Raw genomic sequence first — 27,586 nt, 5'->3', positions numbered from 1 at the left:
AGGAATTCTCCATTTTATTGAGAGTCACAGCCGAGTCAGATGCCCCAGGCCCTGGTGACAATTTGCCTGGGAGTTTTCCAGATCCTCAAGTCTCGGGGACTTTGTCGCGCTGCCCACAACAACTGCTTTCTGTTTGGCCGCAGGCTCCAGAAAACACCCTCAAAGAGAGGTGAGATCTTCCATCACATACGATGCAAATTCTAAAGCACGCGGGTAGAAAGGAAAAAGTTGCGTTCTTTTTACCCGGCTCTCCAATTACGCGGTGGAAACTCTGTCTCCACGGAAACGCGCCTCCCAGCGGCGGTCGCCAGGGGCGGGGCTCAGGGCGTCCCCTCCCCGGGGCTGCAACTGTTCCCAGGCTGGGGCGATCGCCGTCACCCCTGAACTTCCCCGTTCCTCTTTTCGGCCGCCCTCCCTTTCCGTTGTCCCTTCGCGCCCCAAACCACATCCTGGAGCGCGCTCTGCCGCGCGACCGGCAGCGAGGACTGTGCGCCCCGGGCGAAGGCCTGAGAGTCGCGTGCGCTGCCCCTTGCTCCATCCCCCTCCCCGCCCTGGGCCCACCCCCAGGAGGCGCTGATTGGGCCGGTAGGGACTCTGCCCAGCGGAAAGTTTTGGGTGCCGGGAGGAAGTTCAACCTTCGGGAGACTCCAAGACATCAGCTCCGGGGGGCGGCGGGGGTCTGGTGGCCATGGAGGAGCCCCCTGTGCGAGAAGAGGAAGAGGACGAGGTAGACGAGGACGAGGAGAGGGATGAGGCTGGGCCCGAGGGGGCGCTGGGCAAGAGCCCCTTCCAGCTGACCGCCGAGGACGTGTATGACATCTCCTACCTGTTGGGCCGCGAGCTCATGGCCCTGGGCAGCGACCCTCGGGTGACGCAGCTGCAGTTCAAAGTCGTCCGCGTCCTGGAGATGCTGGAGGCGCTGGTGAACGAGGGCAGCCTGGCGGTGGAGGAGCTGAAGATGGAGAGGGACAGCCTCAGGAAGGAGGTGGAGGGGCTGCGGAGCCAGGGCCCTCCGGCCAGCGGGGAGGTTAGTGTGGGAGCGAGGGTGTCGAGCCCGCGGCGCCTGCGGGGTTGGGAGGGCGCTCACTGGCAGGGAGGCGCCTTCCTTTATTCCTTTATTTTTTTTCTTTTCTTTAAAAGATGAGGTCTCGTTGTGTTGCCCAAGCTGGTCTCAAACTCCTGGCTTCAAGTGATCCTCCAGCCTCAGCCTTCTAGAGTGCTGGTTTACAGCTGTGAGCCAGCCTGCCTGGCCAGAATCTGTATTTCTAACGAGTTCCCAGTTAATTCTGATGCTGTTGGTCCAGGGTCCACAGTTTGAGAACCTCTGACCTACACAAGAAACACTTGTTTTTTCTTTTTTTGACACACGGTCTTGCTGTATGGCCCGGGCTAGAGTGCAGTGGTGTGAACACGGCTCACTATAGCCTTGGCTTCCTAGGTTCAAGCAGTTCTCCTGCCTCAGCCTTCCAAGCAGCTGGGAGTACAGGCATGTGCTACTGTGCCTGGCTAACTTTTTTGATGCTTTGTAGAGATGGAGGGGGGTCTCACTTTGTTACCCAGGCTGGTCCCAAACTTCTGAGCTCAAGCAATCCTCCTGCCTTGGCCTCCCAAAGTGCTGGGATTGTAGGTGTGAGCCACCACACTTGGACAAGAAACACATTTTACCTGAAGAGTAATTAGTGCATATGACCACAAAAAGATATAGACAAGAAGATTCAGAGCAGCTTTAGTCATAACTAAAACTCACAAATTAGAAGCAATCCAAATGCAACCCAATCAAGTTTTGAAATTGTGACGTATGGAATACTATGCAACAGAGAAAAGAGAACGGTGCTGATATACGTAACAGTGTGGATGAATCTCACTCTTACATTGGGATAAGGAAGCCAGGCATAAAAGAGAACCTACTGTAGATTTTTTTTTTTTTTTTTTTGAGACGAAGTCTTGCTCTGTCATCCAGGCTGGAGTGCAGTGGTAAAATCTTGGCTCACTGCATCCTCCACCTCCTGAATTCGAGCTATTCTCCTGCCTCAGCTTCTCAAATAGCTGGTATTACAAGCACCCACCACCATGCCCAGCTAATTTTTGTATTTTTAGTAGAGATGGGGTTTCACTCTTTGGCTAGGCTGGTCTTGAACTCCTGACCTCAAGTGATCCGCCCCCCCCCCAGCCTTCCAATGTTCCGGGATTACAGGCGTAAGCCACTGCACCCAGTCTTTTTTCTTGTTTTCTTTTTAGTCAGAGTCTTGATCTGTCACTAAGGCTGTTGTGCAATGGCATGACCTCAGCTCACTGCAACCTCCACCTCCTGGATGCAAGTGATTCTCCTGCCTCAGCCTCCTCAGTAGCTGGAATTACAGGCAACTGCCACCATGCCTGGATAACTTTTTTTTTTTTTTTTGTATTTTTCTTTTTTAGTAGAGATGGGGTTTTGCCATGTTGCCCAGGCTGACCTCAAACTCCTGGCTTCAAGTGACCCACCCACCTTAGCCTTCCAAAGTGCTGGGATTACAGGCATGAGCTACCCCACCCGACTTTACTGTACATTTAAATAAAATTCAGGAATAGGCAAAATAATTTATAGTTATAAAAGGCAAACTGGTGGTGAGGGCAACAGAAGGGAAATTGATAGAGAGCTAGAAGTGTCCCATATCTTAATCAGGGTATGGATATAGGGATCTACACATATGTCAAAAATCAGCCAGCCAGGTGCAGTGGCTCATGCCTTTAATCCCAACACTTTGGGAGGCTGAAGCGGGCAGATCACAAGGTCAGGAGTTTGAGACCAGCCTGGCCAACATAGTGAAACCCTGTCTCTACTAAAAATACAAAAAAATTAGCAGGGCATGGTGGCGGGCACCTGTAATCCCAGCTACTTGGGAGGCTGAGGCAGGAGATTCACTTGAAACCAGAAGATGGAGGTTGCAGTGAGCCAAGGTCGCTCCACTGCATTCCAGCCTGGGCAAAAGAGGGAAACTCTATCTTTAAAAAAAAAATCATCCCAGAAACCCAGAAGGTGAAATGGTGGAAAAAAAAAAAGAAAGAAAGAAAGAAAAGAAAAGAAAAAGGAAAAGAAAAAAAAAAAAAATCATCCAGCTAGCTCAGGAGGTTGAGGCTGCAGTGAGCCATCATCAAGCCCCTGCACTCCAACCTGGCAACAGAGCAAGACCCTATTTAAAAAAAAAAAAAAAAAAAAATTCATCAAGCTAGTGCTTTATTTATTTATTTTTTTTGTAGAGATGGGGTCTCATTTTGCAAAGGCTGGTCTCTGACCCCTCAGCCTCAAGCGATCCTCCTGCTTCAGCCCAGCCACTGCGCCCAGCCAACATTAGTGCATTTTTCTGTATGTATGTTTTTACCTCAATTTTACAAAATTACATTTTACATCGCTATACAGTATTGATGAAACAAAAGTTTCAAGAAACAATTTACCCTACTTGGCCCTTACTGTACATAATACACAGTCATAATGTCTTTTCTATTCTATTTTTATGATCTTTTAAAATTCTTTTTGGGGGGCGGGGTGCGATGACTCACGCCTGTAATCCCAGCACTTGGGAGACCGAGGCGGGTGGATCACGAGGTCAGGAGTTTGAGACCAACCTGGCCAACATAGTGAAACCGCATCTTTACTAAAAACACAAAAATTAGCCGGGCATAGTGGTGCACACCTGTAGTCCCAGCTACTCGGGAAGCTGAGGCAGGAGGATCACTTGAACCTGGGAGGTGGAGGTTTCAGTGAGCCGGGATCGCACCACTGCACTCCAGCTTGGGAGACAGAGCGAGACTTTGTCTCAAAAAAAAAATATTTTCTGGGGGTACAGGGTCTTTCTCTGTCATCCAGGCTGGAGTATAGTGGGGTGATCACAGCTCACTGAAGCCTCAACCTCCTGGGCTCAAGTGAGCCTCCCACCGCATCCTCTCAAGTAGCTAGGATTACAGGCACACACCAACCACCTGGCTAATTTTTGTATTTTTTGTAGAGATGGAGTCTAACCATGTTGCCCAGGCTGGTCTTGAACTCCTGGGCTCAAGTGATCTGCCTACATCAGCCTCACAGGGAAGTATGAAGTTTCCCAGCTAAAGTGCTGGGATTACAGGCATGAGCCACTGTGCCAGGCCTAGTTTTTAAAAATTCTTGTCGAGACTTATTGAATTAATTTTATGACTCACTAGCAGGTCTCCAGCTACAGTTTTTTTTATTTTTTAAAGCTGCTGTAAGTGGACAATGTCATTTTTAATCCTCACACTATTACTGTTTTACAAAACTGAGGCACAGAATAGTTAAGTCATTTGCCTAAGGACTTACCGGCAAGTAAGAGGTGAAGTCAGGATCTTAACTCAGAGATGCTAGTCTTAAATATCCCATCCCTAAATAGAGACATTAGACCTTATTTGTTGTACTAACATTTGATGAGTGACTGCAGTGACTGAGGCAAGGCTCTGGGGTTATGGAGATCAAGTAGGCAAGGTCCCTGCCCTCAAGGAGCTCACATCTAGTGGGAGAGGTCAGACGCACACTCCTACAACCAGAGCACAAGTATACAAACTGGGAGCAGTGGCTCACAACTGTAATCCCAGCACTTTGGGAGGCTGAGGCAGGCAGATCGCTTAAGGCCAGGAGTTTGTGTCCAGCCTGGGCAACATGGTGAAACCCTGTCTCTCCTAAAAATACAAAATTAGCTGGACCTGGTGCCACAATGCCTATAATCCTAGCTACTCAGAGGCTGAGGCACAAGAATCACTTGAACCCGGGAAGCAGAGTTTTCAGTGAGCGGAGATCATGCAACTACACTCCAGCTGGGGCAGCAGAGCAAGACTGTCTCAAAAACGAACAAACAAAAACCAAGTATATAAACCAAGGCTGGGCACGGTGGCTCATGCCTGTAATCCCAGCACTTTGGGAAGCTGAGGTGGACAGATCATGAGGTCAAGAGATTGAGACCACCCTGGTCAACATAGCGAAACCCCGTCTCTACTAAAAATACAAAAATTAGCTGAGCATGGTGGCATGTGCCTCTAGTCCCAGCTACTCAGGAGGCTGAGGCAGGAGAATCGCTTAAACCCAGGAGGTGGAGGTTGCAGTGAGCTGAGATTGTGCCAGGGCACTCCAGCCTGGTGACAGAGCGAGACTCCATCTCAAAAAAAAAAAAGTATACAAACCAAGAAGTAAGCCAGGAAAGATCAGGAACAGAGTCACTGAAATTCATGGGGAAGTATGAAGTTATGAAGTTTCCCGGTAACTTCCCTGGTAACTTTATTAGTAGTATTGTTAGTTGCCTCATACCTCCTCTGTCTGGGGCCTGATAACTTATGTCACCTATTCCTAAGTGACAGTGACAATTGTATTTGTAGATAAGGTTGTACTTTAGTATCTGTCAAGTGACATGGTTAAGTGTGATGACTTGCAGCCTGGCTTTTGAGCGTCAAGGAAAGTTAAATGACTTGCCCAGGATTGCTCAGCCACATTCTGTGTTATTTTTGCCTCCATCTCCAGGCACAAGGATATGGAGGAAGTCCCATTATGGGCCGAGAACAGTGTGGTCTGCACAGGGGCTGGGTAATTTCCCATGTGGGGCAAAGGGAACAAGTTTCATCAGGCGGCAGATGACATGGCATGTTTTCTCCCAAACCACAGCCTTAAGAACAGGGATAGGGAAAAGGCATGAATTAAGAAAATGAGTGTTATTAGGCGGGCATGGTGATGGGCGCCTGTAGTCCCAGCTACTCGGGAGGCTGAGGCAGGAGAATCACTTGAACCCAGGAGGCCAAGGTTGCAGTGAGCTAAGATTGCACCATTGCACTCCAGCCTGGGCAACACAGCGAGACTCCGTCTCAAAAAAAAAAAAAAAAGAAAAAGAATGTTTAGTGCCACTAGACAGTTCACAATTATATGCCTTTTTTTTTTCTGTGTATGTTTTGGTCTCACTTTGTCACCCAGGCTGGAGTGCAGTGGTAGGTGTGAACACTGCTCACTGCAGCTTCGATCTCCCTGGGCTCAGGTGATCCTCTCACCTCAGCCTCCCTAGTAATGAGACTATAAGGGTGCGACACTACACCCACCTAATTTTTGTATTTTTTCTAGAGATGATGTTTTGCCATGATGTCCAGGCTGGTCTCAATCTCCTGGGCTCAAACAATTCATCCACCCTAGCCTCCCAAAGTGCTGGGATTGCAGGTATGAGCCACCATTCCTGACCTCTTTTTGATTTTTGTTTGTTTGTTTTTTGAGAGGGTCTCCCTCTGTTGCCCAGACTGGAGTGCAGTGACGTGATCTCGGCTCACCGAAACCTCCCCCTCCCAGGTTCAAGCAATTCTCGTGCCTCAGCCTCCCAAGTAGCTGGGACTACAGGTGCATGCCACCACGCCCAGCTAATTTTTTTTTTTTTTTTGTATTTTAAGTACAGATGGGGTTTCATGATGTTAGCAAGGATGGTCTTGATCTCCTGACCTCGTGATCCGCTTACCTTGGCCTCTAAAAGTGCTGGGATTACAGGCGAGAGCCACCACACCCAGCTGTTGATTTTTTTAATTGTAGTAAGGCCAGGCACAGTGGCTCATCCCTATAATCCCAGCACTTTGGGAGGCCAAAGCAGGCAGATCACTTGAAGTCAGGAGTTCGAGACCAGCCTGGCCAACATGGCAAAACTCCGTCTCTACTAAAAATACAAAAAATTAGACAGGGCATGGTGGCTCAAATGCTTGTAATCCCAGCACTTTGGAAGGCTGAAGCAGGAGGATCACTTGAGGTCAGGAGTTCGAGATCAGACTGGCCAATATGGCAAAACCCTGCCTCTACTAAAAATACAAAAATTACCCAGGTGTGGTGGTGCAGGTCTGTAATCCCAGCTACTCAGGAGGCTGAGGCACGAGAATCCCTGGAACTCGGGAGGCAGAGGTTGCAGTAAGTCGAGATCATGCTACTGTATTCCAGCCTGGGCAACAGAGCAGAAAATAAAATAAAATAAAATAAATTGTAGTAAAATGTAAGCAACATAAAATAGTACCATCTTAACCATTTTTAAGTGTACAGTTCAGCTGCATTAAGTCCATTCACATTGTCGTTCAGCCATTGCCACTATTCATCTCCAGAACCTTCATCTTTCAAAACTGAAACTGACCCGTTAAGCAACAACTCCTCCTTCCCCTCCACCAGCCCATGGTAACTACTCTTTTACTTTCTGTCCCTGTGAATCTACCTATTCTAGGTTGCTCATATCAGTGAAATCATATATTTGTCTTTAAGTGACTGGCTTATTTCACTTACCATAATGTCCTCAAGATTCATTCATGTCGTGGCACGTGTCAGAATTTCCTTGCCTTTGAGGGCTGAATAATATTCTGTTGGAGGCATATGCCATACTTTATTCATTTGTTGGTGGACACTTGGGTTGCTGCTACCCCTTGGCTACTGTAAATAGTGCTGCTGTGTTGGGAGGCTGAGGCGGGCAGATCACATGAGGACAGGAATTTGAGACCAGCCTGGACAACATGGCGAAACCCCATCTCTACTAAAAATACAAAATTAGCCAGGCGTGGCGCATGTGTGTAATCCCAGCTACTCAGGAGACTGAGGCAGGAGAACCATTTGAACCTGGCAGGTGGAGGTTGCAGTGAGCCAAGATCATGCCATTGCACTCCAGCCTGTGAGAGAGGAAGACTCCATCTCAAAAAATAATAATGAAATAAATAGTGCTGCTATGAACATGAGTGTGCAAATATCTCTCCATGTCCTGCCTCCAGTGCTCCAGATACATACCCAGAATTGGAATTGCTGGATCAAATGGTAATTGGATTTTTAATTTTTAAAAGAATGGCCCTACTGTTTTCCATGGCAACTTCGTCATTTACATCATTTACGTCACCATGAGGGGGTTCAAGGGATCCAGTTTCTCCACTTCCTCTCCCAATGCTTGTTACTTTCTTTTCTTTGGACAGTAGCCATCCTAAGGTTTTTTTTTCTTCCTTTTATTTCCTGTTTGTTTGTTTGTTTGTTTTGAGGCTGAGTCTCACTCTGTCGCCCAGGCTGGAGTGCAGTGGCACCATCTTGGCTCACTGCAACCTCTTTTTCCCGGGCTCAAGCAATTCTCTCCTGCCATAGCCTCCTGAGTAGCTGGGATTACAGGCGCCCACCACCATACCCAGCCAACTGTTGTATTTTTCGCGATGTTGGCCAAGCTGGTCTTGAACTCTTGACCTCAGATGATCTGCCCGCCTCGGCCTCCCACAGTGTTGGGATTACAAGCGTGAGCCACTGTACTCGGGCTTTTCTTCCTTTTAAAAAAATATAAGCTCCAAATGCAAAAGGGGCCAGGTGCAGTGGCTTAACGCCTGTAATCCCAGTTCTTGGGAGGCTACACAGTATTAATACATATCTCAGAACTTTGTGTTCAGTATTTTCTTAAATGTATGGCTAGATCCTGTTATTTAATAAAGAAGGAGCTATAGGCTGGGAGCATTGGCTCATGCCTGTAATCCCAGCACCTTGGGAGGCTGAGGCAGGAGGATCACTTGAGCCCAGGAGTTCTAGACCAGCCTAGGCAACATAGCAAGACACTGTCTCTCAGAAAAAAAAAAAAAACACAGAAGAAGAAAAATCAATTATATTAATCATAAATTTGCCTTAAAAACATTTTGATCAGCCAGGCACAGTGGCTCAAGCCTGTAATCCCAGCACTTTGGGAGGCCGAGGCGGGTGGATCACGAGGTCAAGAGATCGAGACCATCCTGGTCAACATGGTGAAACCCCATCTCTACTAAAAAATACAAAAAATCAGCTGGGCATGGTGGCGCGTGCCTGTAATCCCAGCTACTCAGGAGGCTGAGGCGGGAGAATTGCCTGAACCCAGGAGGCGGAGGTTGCCGTGAGCCGAGATCGCGCCATTGCACTCCTGCCTGGGTAACATGAGTGAAACTCCGTCTCAAAATAAATAAATAAAAATAAATAAATAAAAACATTTTGATAACTGTCAGCTTAGGTGCTATTGTTATAATTCAATGTATTTTATTTGATTTTGCTTTATTTATTTATTTATGTAGAGATGGAGTCTCGCTCTGTCGTCCAGGCTGGAGTGCAATGGCGCTATCTTGGCTCACTGAAACCTCTGCCTCCTGGGTTCAGGCGATTCCCCTGCCACAGCCTCCTGAGTAGCTGGGACTACAGGTGCATGCCACCACACCCAGCTAATTTTTGCATTTTTTAGTCAAGACAGCGTTTCACCATGTTGGCCAGGCTAGTCTCGAACTCCTGACCTCAACTGATCCACCTGCCTCAGCCTCTCAAAATCCTGGGATTACAGGCCGGCGCCACCACGTCCAACCAAAAGCCATATCTTTTCCAATCTTTTCCTCTTACCACGTGCAACAGTGACTCTCCCTGACGTATGTTGTTTGGCCCCTGATAAGCCAATATCTAGAGGAAAGTGGATCCTCACTGGGTCAAAAGAAAGGTGCATTTGAAATTTGTCTCGATAAATTACACTCCAAAGAGGTTAATGAGATCTGCTTCCTCAGTGTTCAGCACAAGGGCCTCTTTCCCTGTAGCCTCAACAACACAAAGTGTTTTCTTTTTTTCTTTTCTTTTTTTGTGAGCCAGGGCCTCACTTTGTCACCTAGACGGGAGTGCAGTGGTGTGGTCATGGCTCACTGTAGCCTCAACTTCTCAGGCTCAAGCGATCCTCCCACCTCAGCCTCCCGAGTAGCTGTGACTACAGGTGCGTGCCACCATGCCCAGCTAATTTTTGTATTTTTTGTAGAAATGGAGACTCGCCATGTTGCCCAGGCTGCTCTCGAACTCCTGGGCTCAGGTGATCCTCACGCTCTTTATCACCTGTAGAATATTCTGGAGTGTGGTTGTGCCTTAGTTTGTTTAACCACACTTCTATTAATGGACATTTAGGTCCATGGTCCCAGGGTTGGGGACCTCCGTTCTAAGACATACTGTTACATAATCACAATAAATGACCAAATGCAGGAGGGGGAAAGTTGATAAACTACCAAGATGTTATACACCATTCACCTTCAAAATTCAGCAATAATGCCCTTAATAACATTCTTTTTTCTTTTTCTTTTTCTTTTTTTTTTTTTTTTTTTGAGACAGAATCTTACTCTGTTGCCCAGGCTGGAGTGCAATAGCTTGATCCCAGCTCACTGCAACCTCTGCTCCTGGGTTCAAATGATCCTCCCTCTTCACCCTCCCAAGTAGCTGGGATTACAGGTGTGCACCACCACGCCCACCTAATTTTTGTATTTTTAGTAGAGATGGGGGTTTTGCCATGTTGGCCAGGCTGGTCTTGAACTCCTGACCTCAGGTGATCCGCCCACTTTGGCCTCCCAAAGTGCTGGGATTACAGGTGTGAGCTACCGTGCCTAGCCAACGTTTTTTTTTTCTGATGGAAGAGCCAATCCAGGGTCACATGGTGCCTTTGATTGTCATTTCTCTTTAATCTCCTTTAGTCTGGAATACTTCCTAGGTTGTACTTATCTTTCGTGACCTTAATCCTTCTAAAGGGTCAGGCACTGAGGCTCATGCCTGTAATCCCAACACTTTGGGAGGCTGAGGTGGGAGGATCACTTGAGCCCAGGAGTTTGAGGCCAGCCTGGGCAACATAGTGAGACCCCATCTCTACAAAAAATAAAAAATTAGCCAGGCATGGTGGCACAAAATTGTAGTCTCAGCTACTCCAGAGGCTGAGGTTGGGGAATTGCTTGAGCCCAGAAGGTTGAGGCTAAAGTGACCAGTGATTGCATCACTGCACTCCAGTCTGGGTGACAGGCAGAGACAGTCTCAGAAAAAAAAGTCACTTCTGAAGATTATACTTCAGCTGGTTTCTAGGATGCCCTTCAATTTGGGTTACTTTTTTTTTTTTTTTTTTTTTTGAGACGGAGTTTTGCTCTTGTTGCCCAGGCTGGAGTGTGATGACGCTGTCTCGGCTCACTGCAACCTCCGCCTCCCAGGTTCAAGTGATTCTCCTGCCTCAGCCTCCCAAGTAGTTGGGATTACAGGAGCCCATCACCACGCCCGGCTAATTTTGTATTTTTGTGCTTTTAGTACAAACAGTGTTTCACCATGTTGCCCAAGCGGTTCTCCAACTCCTGACCCCAGGTGATTTGCCTGCCTCAGCCTCTGCAGGTGCTAGGATTAGTCATGAGTCACCATGCCCGGCCTTTTAATTATTTATTTTTAAAACGGAATCTTGCTCTGTAGCCCAGGGTGGAGTTCAGTGGCATGATCTTGGCTCACTGCAACCTCCACCTCCTGGGTTCAAGTGATTCTCCCGCCTTAGCCTCCCAAGTAGCTGGGACTACAAGCATGCACCACCATGCCAGCCAATTTTTTTTTTCTAGTTTTAGTAGAGACCAGATTTCACCATGTTGGCCAGGCTGGTCTCAAACTCCTGACCTCAAGTGATCCACCTGCCTGTCCTTCCAAAGTGCTGGGATTGCAGGCGTGAACCACTGTGCCCAGCCCATTTGGGTTGCTTCTGATGTTTCCTTGTGGTTAGAGTGGCCTCATACGTGCCTGCTGGGGACAGCTGTGAAGTGGCATGTGTCTCTCGGTGCAGCCCATCAGGAGGCACATGATACTGCTTTGTCATCACTGGTGACGTTAACTTTGAGCACTTGGGTAAGATGGTGTCTGTAAGGCTCCTGCACAGTATTCTCTTTGTAATTAAGAAGTAGGCCGGGCGCGGTGGCTCACGCCTGCAATCCCAGCACTTTGGGAGGCAGAGGTGGGCGGATCACGAGGTCAGGAGATCAAGACCATCCTGGCCAACGTGGTGAAACTCTGTCTCTACTAAAAATACAAAACTTAGCTGTGCGGAGTGGCGTGCACCTGTAATCTCAGCTACTCTGGATCTGAGGCTGGAGAACCGGGAGGCAGAGGTTGCAGTGAGTCGAGATTGTGTCACTGCACTCCAGCCTAGGTGACAGAGCAAGACTCTGTCTCAAAACCAAACAAAAAAAGAAGTAGCCTGTGGGAATATACTTTGAACCTGTGTAAAATAGCCTGTTTCCCAAAAAACTTTCAGCCACAAGTTTTAGAACCATTTATTAGTCTTGCTTGAATCAACTGTTGAGAAGATGGTTGAAAAATTAGGTGGTTTTTCAACTCTGTCATCTTCTACATCTATCAGTTGGCATTCTGCTGTGAAGTATGGATTCCCCTTCTCCTCATGAATCAATTAATTTTTATTTTATTTATTTATTTTTTCAGACAGTCTTGCTCTTTCCCCCAGGCTGGAATGCAGTGGTGCAATCTCAGTTCACTGCAATCTCTGCCTCCCGGATTCAAGCGATTCTCCTGCCTCAGCCTCCACAGTAGCTGGGACTACAGGCGCACGTGGCCATGCCTGGCTAATTTTTTGTATTTTTAGTAGAGACAGGGTTTTGCCAGGTTGACCAGGCTGGTCTCGAACTCTTGACCTCAAGTATTCTGCCCAACTCGGCCTCCCAAAGTGCTGGGATTACAGGCGTGAGCCACCAAGCCCAGCCTATTTTTGTATTTTGAATGTGGACTTCTGAATTCTTACTTGATGTTTTATTCTCCATTCCTGTTATTATTCATTGCAATACTCAAATTGCCGTCAGTCTAGCCAGTAGGAGCTTCTTCAAACTGTCATTTTCATCTGTCTCCATCCCTTAAGTAGCCTGTTCTGGGCACCATTTGTACTTCCTCTGCTCCAGCCCTGGAGTCAGCCATTCTCTAAGGTTCTTTTCTCAGAGAATGGTTCTTAGAACTTTGACCTTTTTTTTTTTTTTCTTTTCTTTTCAGTTAATGGCAGCTTCCTTGGGAAGGGAAGGAAGGAGCACAGAACTTTGACTTTTTAACTGCTGTCCAGTCACTTCCAACAGCGTCCCTGGAACCACCAAACAAAAAGACTTGCCTTTCTGGGGCACATGCTCCATCCTCATGAGGGAAACTGTATAAGTGGCATCTTTTAAAATTCTTCTTTTTGGCGAAGTGAGGTGGCTCATGCCTGTAAGCACTTTGGGAGGCTGAGGCAGGCAGCTCACCTGAGGTCGAGAGTTCAAGAGCAACCTGACTAACATGGAGAAACCTCGTCTCTACTAAAAATACAAAAATTGGCCGAGTATGGTGGCACATGCCTGTAATCCCAGCTACTTAGGAGGCTGAGATTGCAATGAGCTGAGATCACGCCATTGCACTCCAGCCTGGGCAACAAGAGGGAGACTCCGTCTCAAAAAAAAAAAATCTTCTTTTCTTTTTGAAAAGCATATAATTAGGCTAGGCACAGTGGCTCACGCCTGTAATCCCAGCACTTCAGGAAGTCGAGGCAGGCAGATCACCTGAGGTCAGGAGTTCGAGACCAGCCTGACCAACATGGAGAAACTCTGTCTCTACTAAAAATACAAAATTAGCCAGACGTGGTGGTGGCACATGCCTGTATTCCCAGCTACTCTCAAGGCTGAGGCAGGAGAATTGCTTGAACCCAGGAGGCGGAGGTTGCGGTGAGCCAAGATCTCACCATTGCGCTCCAGGCTGGGAAACAAGAACAAAACTCCATCTCAAAATAGTAATAATAATAATAATAATGTAATGAGGCTGGGTGCAGTGGCTCATGCCTGTAATCCCAGCACTTTGGGAGGCTGAGGTGGGTGAATCACCTGAGGTCAGCAGTTCAAGACCAGCCTGGCCAACATGGTGAAACCCCGTCTCTACTAAAAATACAAAAAGTTATCCAGGTGTGGTGGCACAGGCCTGTAATCCCAGCTACTTGGAAGGCTGAGGCAGGAGAATCAGTTGAACCCGGGAGGTGGAGGTTTCAGTGAGCCTAGATCGTGCCACTGTACTCTAGCCTGGGTGATAGAGTGAGACTCTGTCTCAAAATAAAAACAATAATAAATAATAATTTAATGATATAAAGTTGCTGGCAAAGGTGGCGTCTTCTCTTCCAGGTGAACCTGGGTCCAAACAAAATGGTGGTTGACCTGACAGATCCCAGCCGACCCCGCTTCACTCTGCAGGAGCTGAGGGACGTGCTGCAGGAACGCAACAGACTCAAGTCGCAGCTCCTGGTGGTGCAGGAAGAGCTGCAGTGCTACAAGAGGTGGGCTCCGCTGCCTGGGGGGTCCGCACCCAGACCTGACCCAGAATTCCTTGCTAGGTTACATATTTGTTGTTTTGTTCATTCAACCAATTTATTGAGGACCTACTATGTGCCAGACACCGTTCCAGGCCTAGGGCCACTGCAGTCAACAAAACAAAGAGAGCAGAAATCCTTGCTAGTCCAGTGCCAGAGACAAGCAATCAACAAGGAAGCTAAGCCCAAAATAAACACCTGGGGATGGTGGCAGGTGCTCTGAAGGAGACGCAAGACAACGTGGCCGGCAGCGATGTAGGAGGGGCAGAGCCTGTCTGAGAGGGGTGGTCACGGCAGACCCCTCCAGGGAAAGACGAAAAGGAGACAACCCCGTAAAGACTGGGTGGGGGGAAATTAGAGCGGGAAGTGCAAAGACCCTGTGGCAGGAACCAGCTTGGCCAGTTCCAACAGGCCCAAGAAGGCAGAACCAGGAAAGCACGGGGGAAGATGGTTGGAAAGAACCTGGGGGCATGTGCCTTGCTGGCTGTGGGAAGGAGCTTTCGTTTTATTTGTTTGTTTGTTTGTTTATTGAGACAGGATCTTGCTGTGTCGCCCAGGCTGGAGTACAGTGGTGCGATCTCAGCTCACTACAACTTTCACCTCCTGGGTTCAAGTGATTCTCCTGCCTCAGCCTCCCAAGTAGCTGGGACTACAGGCACACGCCACCATGCCTGGGTAATTCTTTGCATTTTTTGTAGAGATGGGGTTTCACCATGTTGGCCAGGCTGGTCTTGAACGTCTGGCCTCAAGAGATTCACCTGCCTCAGTCTCCCAAAGTGCTGGGATTATAGGCAAGAGCCATCCTGTCCGGCTGAGCTTTCACTTTGTTGTGAATGTAATGAGAAGTCATTGGAAAGTTTTGTTTTGTTTTATCTTTTTGAGACAGAGTTTTGCTCTGTTGCCCAGGCTGGAATGCAGTGGTACGATCACAGCTCACTGCAGCCTCCACCTGCTAGGTTCAATCTATCCTCTCACCTTGGCCTCCCAAGTAGCTGGGACCACAGGCATGTGCCACTGCCCCTAGCTAGTGTGTTTGTGTGTGTGTGTGTGTGTGTGTGTGTGTGTGTGTGTGCAGAGACAAGATCTTGCTATGTTGCTCAGGCTGGTCTCGACCTCTTGGGCTCAAGTGATCCTCCCACCATGGCCTCCCAAAGTGATGGGATTTCCGGTGTGACCCACTGCACCTGGAAAGTGTTTGTTTGTTTTGAAACAGGGTCTCACTCTGTCAGCTAGGCTGGAGCACAGTAGCACAGTGGCACAATCACAGCTCACTTGACCTCCCCAGACTCAGGTGATCCCCCCAACTTAGCCACCCAAGTAACTGGGACCATAGGTGCATGCCACCATGCCCAGCTAATTTTTGTATTTTTTTGTAGAGACAGGGTCCTGCCATCTTCCCCAGGATAGTGTCAAACTCCTGGGCTCAAGTGATCCACCTGCCTCAGCCTCCCCAAAATCCTGGGATGACAGGTGTGAGCCACCATACCTGGCCAATGTAAAGTTTTGATAAAGAGAGTGACAAGAGGCCAGTCTCTATTATAAATACAAAACTACCAGGCGCATTGACTCACACCTGTAATCCCAGCACTTTGGGAGGCCGAGGTGGGCAGATCGCGAGGTCAGGAGTTCGAGACCAGCCTGGCCAAGATGGTGAAACCCCGTCTCTACTAAAAATACAAAAATTAGCTGCACATGGTGGCAGGTGCCTGTAATCCCAGCTACTCAGGAAGCAGAGGCAGGAGAATTTCTTGAACCCGGAAGGCAGAGGCTGCAGTGAGCTGGTATCGTGTCATTGTACTCCAGCCTGGGTGACAAGAGTGAGACTCTATCTCAAAAAAAAAAAAAAAAATTAGCCAGGTGTGGTGTGGCACACACCTGTAGTCCCAGCTACTTGGGAGGCTGAGGCAGGAGAATCACTTGGACCTGGGAGGCAGAAGTTGCAGTGAGCCAAGACCAAGTCTCTGCACTCCAGCCTCAGTGACAGATCAAGACTCCATCTCAAAAACAAAAACAAGAAACCCTGGTGCAGTGTTACATCCCAGCACTTAGGGAGCCTGAGGCAGGAGGATCATTTGAGCCCAGGAGTTTGATGCCAGCCTGGGCGACATAGCAAGACCCTGTCTCTAAAAAATAAATTTAAAAATAAGGGAAGGTGGCCGGGCGCGGTGGCTCACGCCTGTAATCCCAGCACTTTGGGAGGCCGAGGCGGGTGGATCACGAGGTCAAGAGATCGAGACCATCCTGGTCAACATGGTGAAACCCCGTCTCTACTAAAACTACAAAAAATTAGCTGGGCATGGTGGCACGTGCCTGTAATCCCAGCTACTCAGGAGGTTGAAGCAGGAGAATTGCCTGAACCCAGGAGGCGGAGGTTGCGGTGAGCCGAGATCGTGCCATTGCACTCCAGCCTGGGTAACAAGAGCGAAACTCCGTCTCAAAAAAAAAAAAATGATAAAAAAATAAGGGAAGTTAAAAAAGACTGCAGTGGTACCATGTACAAAATAAATTGTAGGACAAGCAAGAGAGGCTGTAAAAAAGCTGTTGGCATAATCACGTTGGGACTTGTAGCTGTTTCCATTTGTGCTGTTTCCCAAAATGTTTTCCTTTACATTGGTATTTTTTGAAAAGGGGGTTCTGTAGTTGACTTATTCTGGGAAACACTGAGTTAAACGCAGCATGTTTTCTTACAGGTAGAGGAAGGAAAAACCAGGGGAATAAAAGTGTAGTGCTAGCTAGTATTTATTGATATTCACCATGCGCCAGGCACGCTGCTAAATGTATCCCAAGTATCATTTCAATTAGTGCTCACAGCAAGACTGTGAGTAGAGGTGATCACATGGTGAGCTGAGGACCAGAGAGGTGGGCACCTGCTTAAGCAGTGGTGGCAGCAGTGGTGATGTGACCTCAGACAGTGTGACACAGTGTTGCTCTGTTCCCCAGGCTGGAGTGCAGTGGCATGATCCCGGCTCACTACAACCTCTGCCTCCTGGGTTCAAGCGATTCTCCTTGTTCTGCCTCCCAAGTAACTGGGATTACAGGTATATGCTGCCACGCCCGGCTAATTTTTGTATATTTAGTAGAGATGGGGTTTCACCGTGTTGGCCAGGCTGGTCTCGAACTCCTGACCTCGTGATCCACCCACCTCAGCCTCCCAAAGTGCTGGGATTACAGGCGTGAGCCACTGCGCCCAGCCAGGCCTGTGCTTTTAATTAGCATGCCACATTTAGATCATGAAAGCTTAGAATTAAGGACATACCCAGATCCAAAATGAAACAAACCCAAGTGATATGATTCTTTAAATTCCTTGAATGTAGCATGTTTAAGAGAGCAGCAATGCCGCAGAAGCGTTGTAAGAAGCCAAATTTATTGTCTGTCTTTTGCTGAGGCTGGAACAGTGTTCATGGAAAGACCTGTCTTCCTCTCATTTAATAAGTGGTTCAGGCACAGGTACTTAAAAAGAGAAACTGCCAAGCTGCGGGTGTCGTGAGCAGCTTGTTAGTGGGCAAAACCACACACTTTATTTCTAGTTTTGAATTCTCAGAGAACAAGAGACGCACACTTTCCATCTGGCACAGGCCAAGGGAGGCAGGATTCTGTTTCATCCCTGGTGTTACATATTCTGGAGAAGCCAGCATGCCAACTGAGATGTTCTCATAGCAACTGCATCCATTTGAAGGTCCAAACTCATATGGATTATGTACTGGTAATAATTTGTGATTATGGCTGAGCACAGTGACTTATGTCTGCAAACCCAGCACTTTGTGAGGCTGAGGCAGGTGGATCACCTGAGGTCAGGAGTTCAAGACCAGCCTGGGCGAACATGATGAAACTCCGTCTCTACTAAAAATACAAAAATTAGCCGAGCGTGGTGGCACACATCTGTAGTCCCAGCCGTTCAGGAGGCTGAGGCAGGAGCGTTGCTTGAACCTGGGAGGCAGAGGTTGCAGTGAACCAAGATGGCGCCACTGCACTCAAGCCTGGGCCACAGAGCAAGACTATATTTCAAAAAAAAAAAAAAAATTGTGGCCAGGCGCAGTGGCTCACGCCTGTAATCCCAGTGTTTTGGGAAGGCAAGGCAGGTAGATCACCTGAAGTCAGGAGTTTGAGATCAGCCTGGCCAACATGGTGAAACCCGCCTCTACTAAATATACAAAAAAATTAGCTGGGCATGGTGGCACGTGCCTGTAATCCCAGCTACTTGAGAGGCTGAGGCAGGAGAATTGCTTGAACCTGGGAGGCGGAGGTTTCAGTGAGCCGAGATCATGCCACTGTACTCTAGCCTGGGCAAGAGAGCAAGACTCCTTCTCAAAAAAAAAAAAAAAAAAATTGTAATTACAGGGAAATATGGTAGGTTGTTTCCAAAGGTAGCCACAGCAGTATTTCCACCCTGCATACCTTTTGAGGCTTTGCCACTCCTTTCATGAAGAGGTGGATTCCATTTTCCCCTCTCCTTGCATGTAGGCTGGCTCTGTGACTTGCTTTGACTGCGAGAACAGGGTGAAGTGATGCTGTTGGTCTCCTGGGGTTAAAGAGCACGAGGCCTGGCTTCTGTCTCTGTGCTCTCGGAATGCTGCGTTGAGACCACCATTCCCTGAGGAAGCTCAAGGTAGAGTCCCTTGGAGAGGTGATATGAAGGAGAACCAGGGGGCCCCTGCTGACAGCCCCAGCTGTGCCTAGCCCACCGCTGATCCCCCACTGGACACAGCCAAGTGAGAAGCTCAGGCTAGCAGGAGGGCCACAAAGCCAACATAATGTTGGGAGTAGATACTTGGTGCCACAAAGAAAAGTTAGCACTGAGACAAAGGATTTTTCAGCAACGCAATTTTTACTTCCTGGACTACAGGAAGGGTACCCTCGCTAGCCATCATGCCATGAGAGTACAATGAACAAAGGAAAACCCACAGATTTATTCCTTACCCATTTGGAGTTGTCCTTACTGCTGTGTCTGATCTCCATTAGCTGGAGCCAGACCTCACAATCTAAACTAAAACCCAATTGGCCAACAACTTAAAACTTTTCCAAACAGGTAAAAGCAATGGAGAACTGGGGCATACCTGTGAGCATGTCCAGCACAGATACCTTCGTTAAAGTGCAAGGACATAGAATGTACTACATGCCTGTAAGCATGGCATGTCTAACAGCTACATAGGATACGGCTTAACAAAGTTATTAGGACACTTATTTTTTAATAAGAAAGGAAACTTTAAAAAGGAACTTTTCTACTTCCCACACATAAGAAGCTGGAGGTGGGGCATGGTGGCTCATGCCTGTAATCCCAGCACTTTGGAAGGCCGAGGCGGGAGGATCACCTGAGGTCAGGAGTTCGAAACCAGTCTGGCCAACATGGTGAAACCCCATCTCTACTAAATACACAAAAAAATTAGCCCAGCGGCCAGGCACGATGGCTCATGCCTGTAATCTCGGCATTTTGGGAGGCCAAGGCAGGTGGATCATCTGAGGTCAGGAGTTCAAGAGCAACCTGGCCAACAAGGCAAAACCCCATCTCTACTAAATGTACAAAAATTAGCCAGGTATGGTGGCGGGTGCCTGTAATCCCAGCTACTCAGGAAGCCGAGGCAGGAGAATCACTTGAACCCGGGAGGTGGAGGTTGCAGTGAGCCGAGATCGCACAACTGCACTCCAGCCTGGGCAACAAGAGCGAGACTTTGTCTCAAAAAAAAAAAAAAAAATTAGCCAAGCGTGGTGGTATGCACCTGTAATTTCAGCTACTCAGGAGGCTGAGGCCGGAGAATTGCTTGAACCTGGGAGGTGGAGGTTGCAATGAGCCAAGATCACGCCATAGCACTTCAGCCTGGGCAACAAGAGTGAAACTCTGTCTCAAAAAAAAATAAAAATAAGCACTGTGTGAGACCAAGATGGACAGATCATGGCCAACATGGTGAAACCCTATCTCTATAAAAAATGCAACAAGGCCAGGCATGGTGGCTCACGCCTATAATCCCAGCACTTTGAGAGGCCGAGGCAGGTGAATTGTCTGAGCTCAGGAGTTTGAGAGCAGCCTGGGCAACATGGTGAAACCCTGTCTACTAAAAATACAAAACATTAGCGGGGCGTGGCAGCATGTGCCTGTAATCCCAGCTACTCAGGAGGCTGAGGAAGGTGAATTGCTAGAACCCAGGAAGCGGCAATTGTAGTGAGCCAGGATTACACCGCTGCACTCCAGCTTGGGTGACAGAGCAAGACTCCATCTCTTAAAAAAAAAAAAAATACAAAATGAGCTGGGCATGGTGGTTCGCTGTAGTCCCAGCTACTCGAGAGGCTGAGGCAGGAGAATCACTTGAACCTGGGAGGCAGAGGTTGCAGTTGAGCTGAGATCGCACCACTGCACCCCCGCCTGGCGATAGAGCGAGAGTCCATCTCAAAAATAAATAAATAAGTAAAGACACACAATTCAGTCCACAACAAGGGGACACCACGGGGTTAGTTAACCAGTGGGCACTGCAACAGAACACCTAAGTGGACATAATGAGTTGTACTGTGCCATAACTGAAATATTTCATTTTGGTCAGGCTTCTTATGGTTGCAAGTGACAAAAGTCCAATTTAAACTAGCTTCAACACAAAAGGAAACTTTTGGGTAACATCATTGGGTAGGGGCTGGGTGCAATGGCTAGCTCAAGCCTGTAATCTCAGCACTTTGGGGAGGCCAAGGTAAGAGGATCACTTGAGGCCAAAAATTCTAGACCAGCCTAGGCAACATGGTGAGACCCCATCTTTACAAAAACTAAACAATTAGCTGGCGTGATGGTGCATGCCTATGATCTTAGCTACTTGGGAGACTGAGGTGGGAGGATCACTGGAGCCCAGGAATTCAAAATTACAGTGAGCTATGATCATGCCACTGCACTACAAGCTGAGTGACAGTAAGACTCTATCTCAAAAAAAAAGGAAGCCCAGAAACAGTACCTCAGCACTTTGGGAAGCTGAGGCAGGCAGATCGCTTGAGGTGAGGAGTTTGAGACCAGCCTGGCCAACACATTGAAACTCCATCTCTACTAAAACTACAAAAATCAGCGAGACATGGTGGCGGGTGCCTTTAATCTCAGCTACTTGGGAGGCAGAGGCATGAGAATCACTTGAGCCTGGGAGGCGGAAGTTGCAGTGAGCTGGGATGGAGCCACTGCGCTCCAGGCAGGTAGAGCATGACTCCCTCTCAAAAAAAAAAAAAAAAAAAAGGAAATAGACCAGCCTGGCCGACACAGTACAACCCTGTCTCTACTAAAAATACAAAACTTAGCTGGGCATGGTGGCGCAGGCCTGTAATCCCAGCTACTTGGGAGGCTGAGGCAGGAGAATTGCTTGAACCCAGGAGGTGGAGGTTTCAGTGAGCCAAGATCATGCCAATGTACTCTAGCCTGGGCAACAGAGCCAGACTCCATCTCAAAAAATAAATAAACAAATAAATAAGAAAGAAATTTGCAGTGGTTGGAATCAGGGACTCGGTGCCTCTCTTTCTCCTCTTTGGCTTTCTCTGCTCATGTGCTCATTAGTTTGCCTTACAGACAGGCTTTCTCTAAATCTTAGGAAACAGACTTCTGGCAATTCCAGTGGAGTATGAGAAACCATACTTTTTCTAAATTCTCTACATCAAGTCCAGGGAAATACTCTGGCCCTCCTTGAGCCAGATCTCAATATTATCTGACTGCAATATCAATCAATATAAATCTAGCTCTTAGCACCATCTGACTTATGATTTATACTTTTATTTTACTTATTGCTTTATTTATTGACTATTTCCTTCCCCCACTGGAATATAAATTACATTATTTTTGTTTTATTCAGAGATAAAACAGTTCAGAGGCAAAATATTTATTAACCACAGCAGGTAGCTTAATATTTGTTGAATGTTAGGCACTATGTATTATCTTACATAATCTCTCAATCCTTTGAGGTAGGTGCTATTATTAGACTCATTTTACAGGTTAGGAAACCAAGGCTTAAGTTAGAGCATTTATACACAGTCATATTCCTAGAAGGTTAAGAAGCTTGAAGTAGTAGACAATACAATTAGGTAAGAGAAAGAAATAAGAGGCATCACATTGAAAAGGTAGAGGGAAGATTCTTATTTGAAACATAATTTCTCTGACTCTAGTGCTTTCAACCATAATAATATTACTATAATGATAATCGTCATCATTAAGATCCTTTATTTTCAGAGTGGCACACATAAGAGATCTGTAATAAGGGCCAGGTGCAGTGGCTCACACCTATAATCCCAGCGCTTTGGGAGGCTGAGGCAGATGGATCACTTGAGGTCAGGCGTTTGAGACTAGCCTGGCCAACATGGTAAAACCCCATTTCTACTAAAAATACAAAGATTAGCCAGGCATGGTGGCGGGCACCTGTCGTCCCAGCTATTCAGGAGGCCATGGCAGGAGAATCGTTTGAACCTGGGAAGCGGGGGTTGAGTGAGCCGAGACTGCGCTACTGCATTCCAGACTGAGCGACAGAGCAAGACTCCAACTCAAAAAAAAAAAAAAATCTGTAATAAAATAACCCATTTAATTTTTGTCCCCTGTTTCTCAGTGGCCTGATTTCACCAAGAGAAAGCCCAGGAGGAAGAACAGAAAAAGATGCTGTGGTTACCAGGGCCAACAATGCCAGCAAGAGCAAGGAGGAGAAGACGATCATAAAGAAGCTGTAAGTGTCACCCTACTGCGCCCTGGTCCCACTAAATAATAACTCAAGGAAGTAGTTGGGGCGAGAGGAGGCTGTCCAGCTGTCCAGGGCAGGGAGGTCCTCCCTTCTCCCAGTTGTGGTGCTGCAGCTCATGGGAAAACTCAACGCCAGTGTATTATAATGATATCTGCCAGGCAGTAGCTTAGGCACTTGGCATATATGAATTCATCGAATTATCACAGTGACCCTGCAAAGTAGATGCTATTTTACAGATGGAGAAATAGATACTGAGAAGTAAGGTAAGTTGCCCAAGGGTGCAGATGGTAGATAGTGAAGTCAGGAACCCAAGGAAGTCTGGCTCCTACACTCTACTGCCTCCCTGTGATATAATAACAATGACCAGGCTGGGTACAGTGGCTCACGCCTGTAATCGCAACAGAGATTACAGGAAGCTAGGGCAGGAGGATTGCTTGAAGCCAGGAGTTTGAGACGAGCCTGGGCAACAAAGTGAGACCCCACATGGACCAAAAAAAAAATTTTTTTTTTTGGAGATGGAGTCTCATCTGTTACCAGGCTGAAGTGCAGTGGCACAATCTTGGCTCACTGCACCCTCCGCCTCCTGGGTTCAAGCAATTCTCCTGCCTCAGCCTCCCAAGTAGCTGGGACTACAGGCGTGCGCCACCATGCCCGGCTAATTTTTGTATTTTTAGTAGAGACGGGTTTTTATCATGTTGGCTAGGATGGTCTCAATCTCCCAGCCCAAAAAAATGTTTTTTAAATTAGCTAATATCATTTATCAGCCTTTCGGCTGAGATCAAATAAAATTAGCTGGGCAAGGTGACCTGCACCTGTGGTCCCAGCTACTCAGGAGGATGACAGGAGGATCACGTAAGCCGAGGAGTTCGAGGCTGCATTAAGCTATTATTACACCATTGTACTCCAGCCTGGGTAGCAGAGTGTGACCCTATCTCTGAAAAAAGAAAGAAAGAAAGAAAACGAAAATGATAATAACGATGGGGCGCAGTGGCTCACGCCTGTAATCCCAGCACTTTGGGAGGCTGAGGTGGCCAGATCACCTGAGGTCAGGAGTTCGAGACCAGCCTGGCAACATGGCAAAACCTCATCTCTACCAAAAATACAAAAACTAGCTAGGCATGGTGGCACATGCCTGTAATCCCAGCTACTCAGGAGGCTGAGGCAGAAGAATTGCTTGAACCCAGGAGGTGGAGGTTGCAGTGAGCTGAGATTGTGCCACTGCACTCAAGCCTGGGCGACAGAGCAAGACTTCGTCTCAAAAAATAATAATAATAATAAAAAATAAAATAAGCCAAGCTCAGTGGCTCACACCTGTAATCCCAGTGCTTTGGGAGGCCGAGGCTGGGGGATCACCAGGTGGAGAGATAGAGACCATCCTGGCCAACATGGTGAAATTCCATCTCTACTAAAAATACAAAAATTAGCTGGGCGTGGTGGCTCACACCCGTAGTCCCAGCTACTTGGGAGGCTGAGGCAGGAGAATTGCTTGAACCAGGAGGCGGAGGTTGCAGTGGGCCGAGATCGCACCACTGCACTCCAGCCTGGAGACAGAGCGAGACTCCATCTCTAAATAAATAAATACATAAATTTTTTATGATGGAGTCTCACTCTGTCACCAGACTGGAGTGCAGTGGTGCGATCTCGGCTCACTGCACCTGCCGCCTCCCGGGTTCAGGCGTTTCTTCTGCCTCAGCCTCCTGAGTAGCTGAGACTACAGGTGCGTACCACCACGTCCAGCTAATTTTTGTATTTTTAGTAGAGACGGGGTTTCACCATGTTGGCCAGGATGGTCTCAATCTCTTGACCTCGTGATCCACCTGCCTCAGCCTCCCAAAGTGCTGGGATTTATAGGCATGAGCCAGTGCGCCTGGCCATAAATAAATTTTTAATAAATAAATAAATACAAAATTAGCCGGGCTTGTTGAGGCAGGATAATCGCTTGAACCTGGGAGACAGAGGTTGCAGTGAGCCGAGATCACGCCGCTGCTCTCCAGCCTGGGCGATAGGGCAAGACTCCAAAAAACAAAAAGAAAAGCAAGAGGCAGTATCCTCTTCCTAACGAGAAAGAATTGGAGCAACAGGCAGTTTCAGCCTGCCTGTGGGTAATGCCTGAGGCCCTCTCCCTGCCCTGTGTGGGACCACTCCTCTTGAGTGAGCCCATGTCGCAGTGCTGGGACATGCTATGTGGTTTCCTTTGAATACTTTCCCTCATGTCTGGGCACCAGGGTTGATCCCTTAGTTCTTCAGATGCTGTCTGTTAAACCAAGAGTGAAGTGCTTGTAGAAAATTCACATTCTAGGCCGGGCGCGGTGGCTCACGCCTGTAATCCCAGCACTTTGGGAGGCCGAGGCGGGTGGATCACGAGGTCAAGAGATCGAGACCATCCTGGTCAACATGGTGAAACCCCGTCTCTACTAAAACTACAAAAAATTAGCTGGGCATGGTGGCGTGTGCCTGTAATCCCAGCTACTCAGGAGGCTGAGGCAGGAGAATTGCCTGAACCCAGGAGGCGGAGGTTGCGGTGAGCTGAGATCGCGCCATTGCACTCCAGCCTGGGTAACATGAGTGAAACTCCGTGTCAAAAAAAAAAAAAAAAAAGAAAATTCGCATTCTAAGAAATCAAGTTAGTGGTTCTTGGATGAAGCTCAGAAATCTGGATTTTTTTTTCACAAGTTCTTTGGGCAATTCTGATTTGGGGAACCCCTGGACCACACTGATATGTGCCCTCTTAGTTGCCAGGTGTCAGGACAATAAGATGTGGCTTTCATGTGCCGCATTCATTCAACAAATATTTATTGAGGATCTACCCTCAAAAGTAAAAAATAAACAAAATTAGCTGGGCATGTTCCTGTAGTTCCAGTTACTTGGGGGGATCTCTTGAGCCCAAGAGGTCCAGGCTACAGTAAGCCATGATCTACCACTACACTCCAGCCTGGATGACAGAGCAAGATCCCATCTCCCACTAAAAAAAAAAGAGCATTCCTGGCAGCTAGAACAGTAAGTGTAAGAGCCTCAGGGTACAGAAATTTTCAGAACAAAATATCACGGTGACTGGAACAGGGAAGAGAATGGAGGTGAGATTGGAGAGGTGGGAGGGGCTGGGTCACCCAGGGCCACGTGGATTCTGGTGCGGACTGTGGGTTTTATTCTAGGTGCATTGGGAAGAGCTTGGATAGTTTTAAGCTGGAGAGTAACATGACTGTATTTACATATGAAAAGCTCACTCTGGTTGCCTTGTGGAGAAGGATTGGGAGACAGGGTCAAAGCAAGGCCAATGAGATTGTTTCTTTTATTTTTTGAGGTGGGGTTTCACTGTCACCCAGGCTGCAGTCCGGTAGCTTGGTCTCGGCTCACTGCAACCTCTGTCTCCCAGGTTCAAGCTGTTCTCCCATCTCAGCCTCCCAAGTAGAAGGAACCACAGGTGTGTGCCACCACACCCGGTTAATTTTTGTATTTTTGGGAGAGATGGGATTTCTCCATGTTTCTCAGGCTGGTCTGGAACTCCTGAGTTCAAGCGATCTGCCCACCTCGGCCTCCCAAAGCACTAGGATTATGGGTGTAAGCCACTGCGCCCAGCCTAATGGAAGTATTTCTTCCACAAGGAAGGGTCTTCTGAGGTAAGATAATGAAGGAGCACCTCCCCCCAGGTGTCAGAGCTGAAGGTGTTCATTTAGGACTTTCATTGGCTATCTTCTTGCAAATCAGGCTTCCAGAAGGCATAAACTACTGGTTTCTTTCAGCCTCCCTCTACGGGAGTTTAGGACACCTAATTGGAGTTTGAGCCTAATAGGTCAAAAGTGAAATGTGTGTTCTGTGCATGAGCTAGCCTGAGGACATGTGGCTATGAGTCATAAGCATGAGTCCACCCTTTCAGGATCAGATAAACTTAATGAGCTACTGGAATGAATGAGTGAATGAATGAATGCATGCATAAATGAATGAGTTTTTTTTTTGCGACAGGGTCTTGCTCTGTTGCCCCGGCTGGAGTGCAATGGCATGATCTCGGCTCACTGCAGCCTCTGCCTCCCAGGTTCAAGAGATTCTTCTGCCTCAGCTTCTTGAGTAGCTGGGATTACAGGCACCTACCACCATGCCCAGCTAATTTTTGTATGAATGAATTCTTTATTTTTTTTTTCTGAGACAGAGTTTCGCTCTGTTGCCCAGGCTGGAGTGCAGTGGCTCGATCTCAGCTCACTGCAAACCTTCACTTCTGAGCTTCCAGCGATTCTCCTGCCTCAGCCTCCCAAAGTGCTGGGATGACAGGCCCTTCTTACCACACTTGGTAAACTTCTTTTGGTTTTTTTTTTTTTTAGTTTTTGTAGAGATGAGGTATCATTATGCTTCCCAGGCATGTCTCAGACTCCTGGAATCAAGCGATCCTCACCCTCTTGACTCAGCCTCCCAAAGTGCTGGGATGACAGGCCCACCACACCCGGCCTGTAGATACTTTGGAGTCAACAGCTGGAAGATCTACTTAGACATTTTACGGGGGTTTCTGCGGCCCTTGCTTTGTTCCGTGTGCTAACCCTGGCCCCTCTCTCTCCACACCAGGTTCTCTTTCCGATCGGGGAAACAGACCTAGATCCAAGGCCACACCTAAGGCTATGGCTCTGACTCTAGGACACAACCCTCCAAAGATACCTTGCAAAGCCCTGTCCGTGCCACACATACACACTGGGCCTGTGTATTTATTTCCCCTTCAAAGCAGACTAAGGAGGAAGGAAACAAGGTTCTCTTGGCACCACTTTCTCCCTGGCTGCAGAACTGGACACCTTGAAGATTCGGCCTGGGCCAGTGAAGCAGAAA

At 47.8% G+C, this 27,586-nt stretch overlaps 1 protein-coding gene across 2 annotated transcripts; it reads left to right on the top strand.

The window, feature by feature from the left end:
* Positions 1–328: 328 nt before the first annotated feature.
* On the top strand, positions 329–27,586 carry RILPL2 (Rab interacting lysosomal protein like 2). 2 transcript variants are annotated; one of them, XM_032243480.1, is made up of 4 exons: positions 329–1,027; positions 13,921–14,072; positions 22,652–22,765; positions 27,332–27,586. In XM_032243480.1, the coding sequence occupies exons 1-4, from the start codon at positions 689–691 to the stop codon at positions 27,360–27,362; spliced, it is 636 nt and encodes a 211-aa protein (XP_032099371.1). In that variant the 5' UTR covers positions 329–688; the 3' UTR covers positions 27,363–27,586. The 2 variants fall into 2 exon arrangements, with proteins under 2 accessions (XP_032099371.1, XP_032099376.1); XM_032243485.1 differs by lacking the exon at positions 13,921–14,072.

This window comes from Sapajus apella, unplaced genomic scaffold, assembly GCF_009761245.1.
Source record: "Sapajus apella isolate SASKATOON/1434 unplaced genomic scaffold, GSC_monkey_1.0 scaffold2, whole genome shotgun sequence".
Classification (NCBI taxonomy): Eukaryota; Metazoa; Chordata; class Mammalia; order Primates; family Cebidae; genus Sapajus; species Sapajus apella.
Note: the sequence above shows the minus strand (reverse complement) of the source record. Positions and strands in the feature narration are given on the sequence as shown.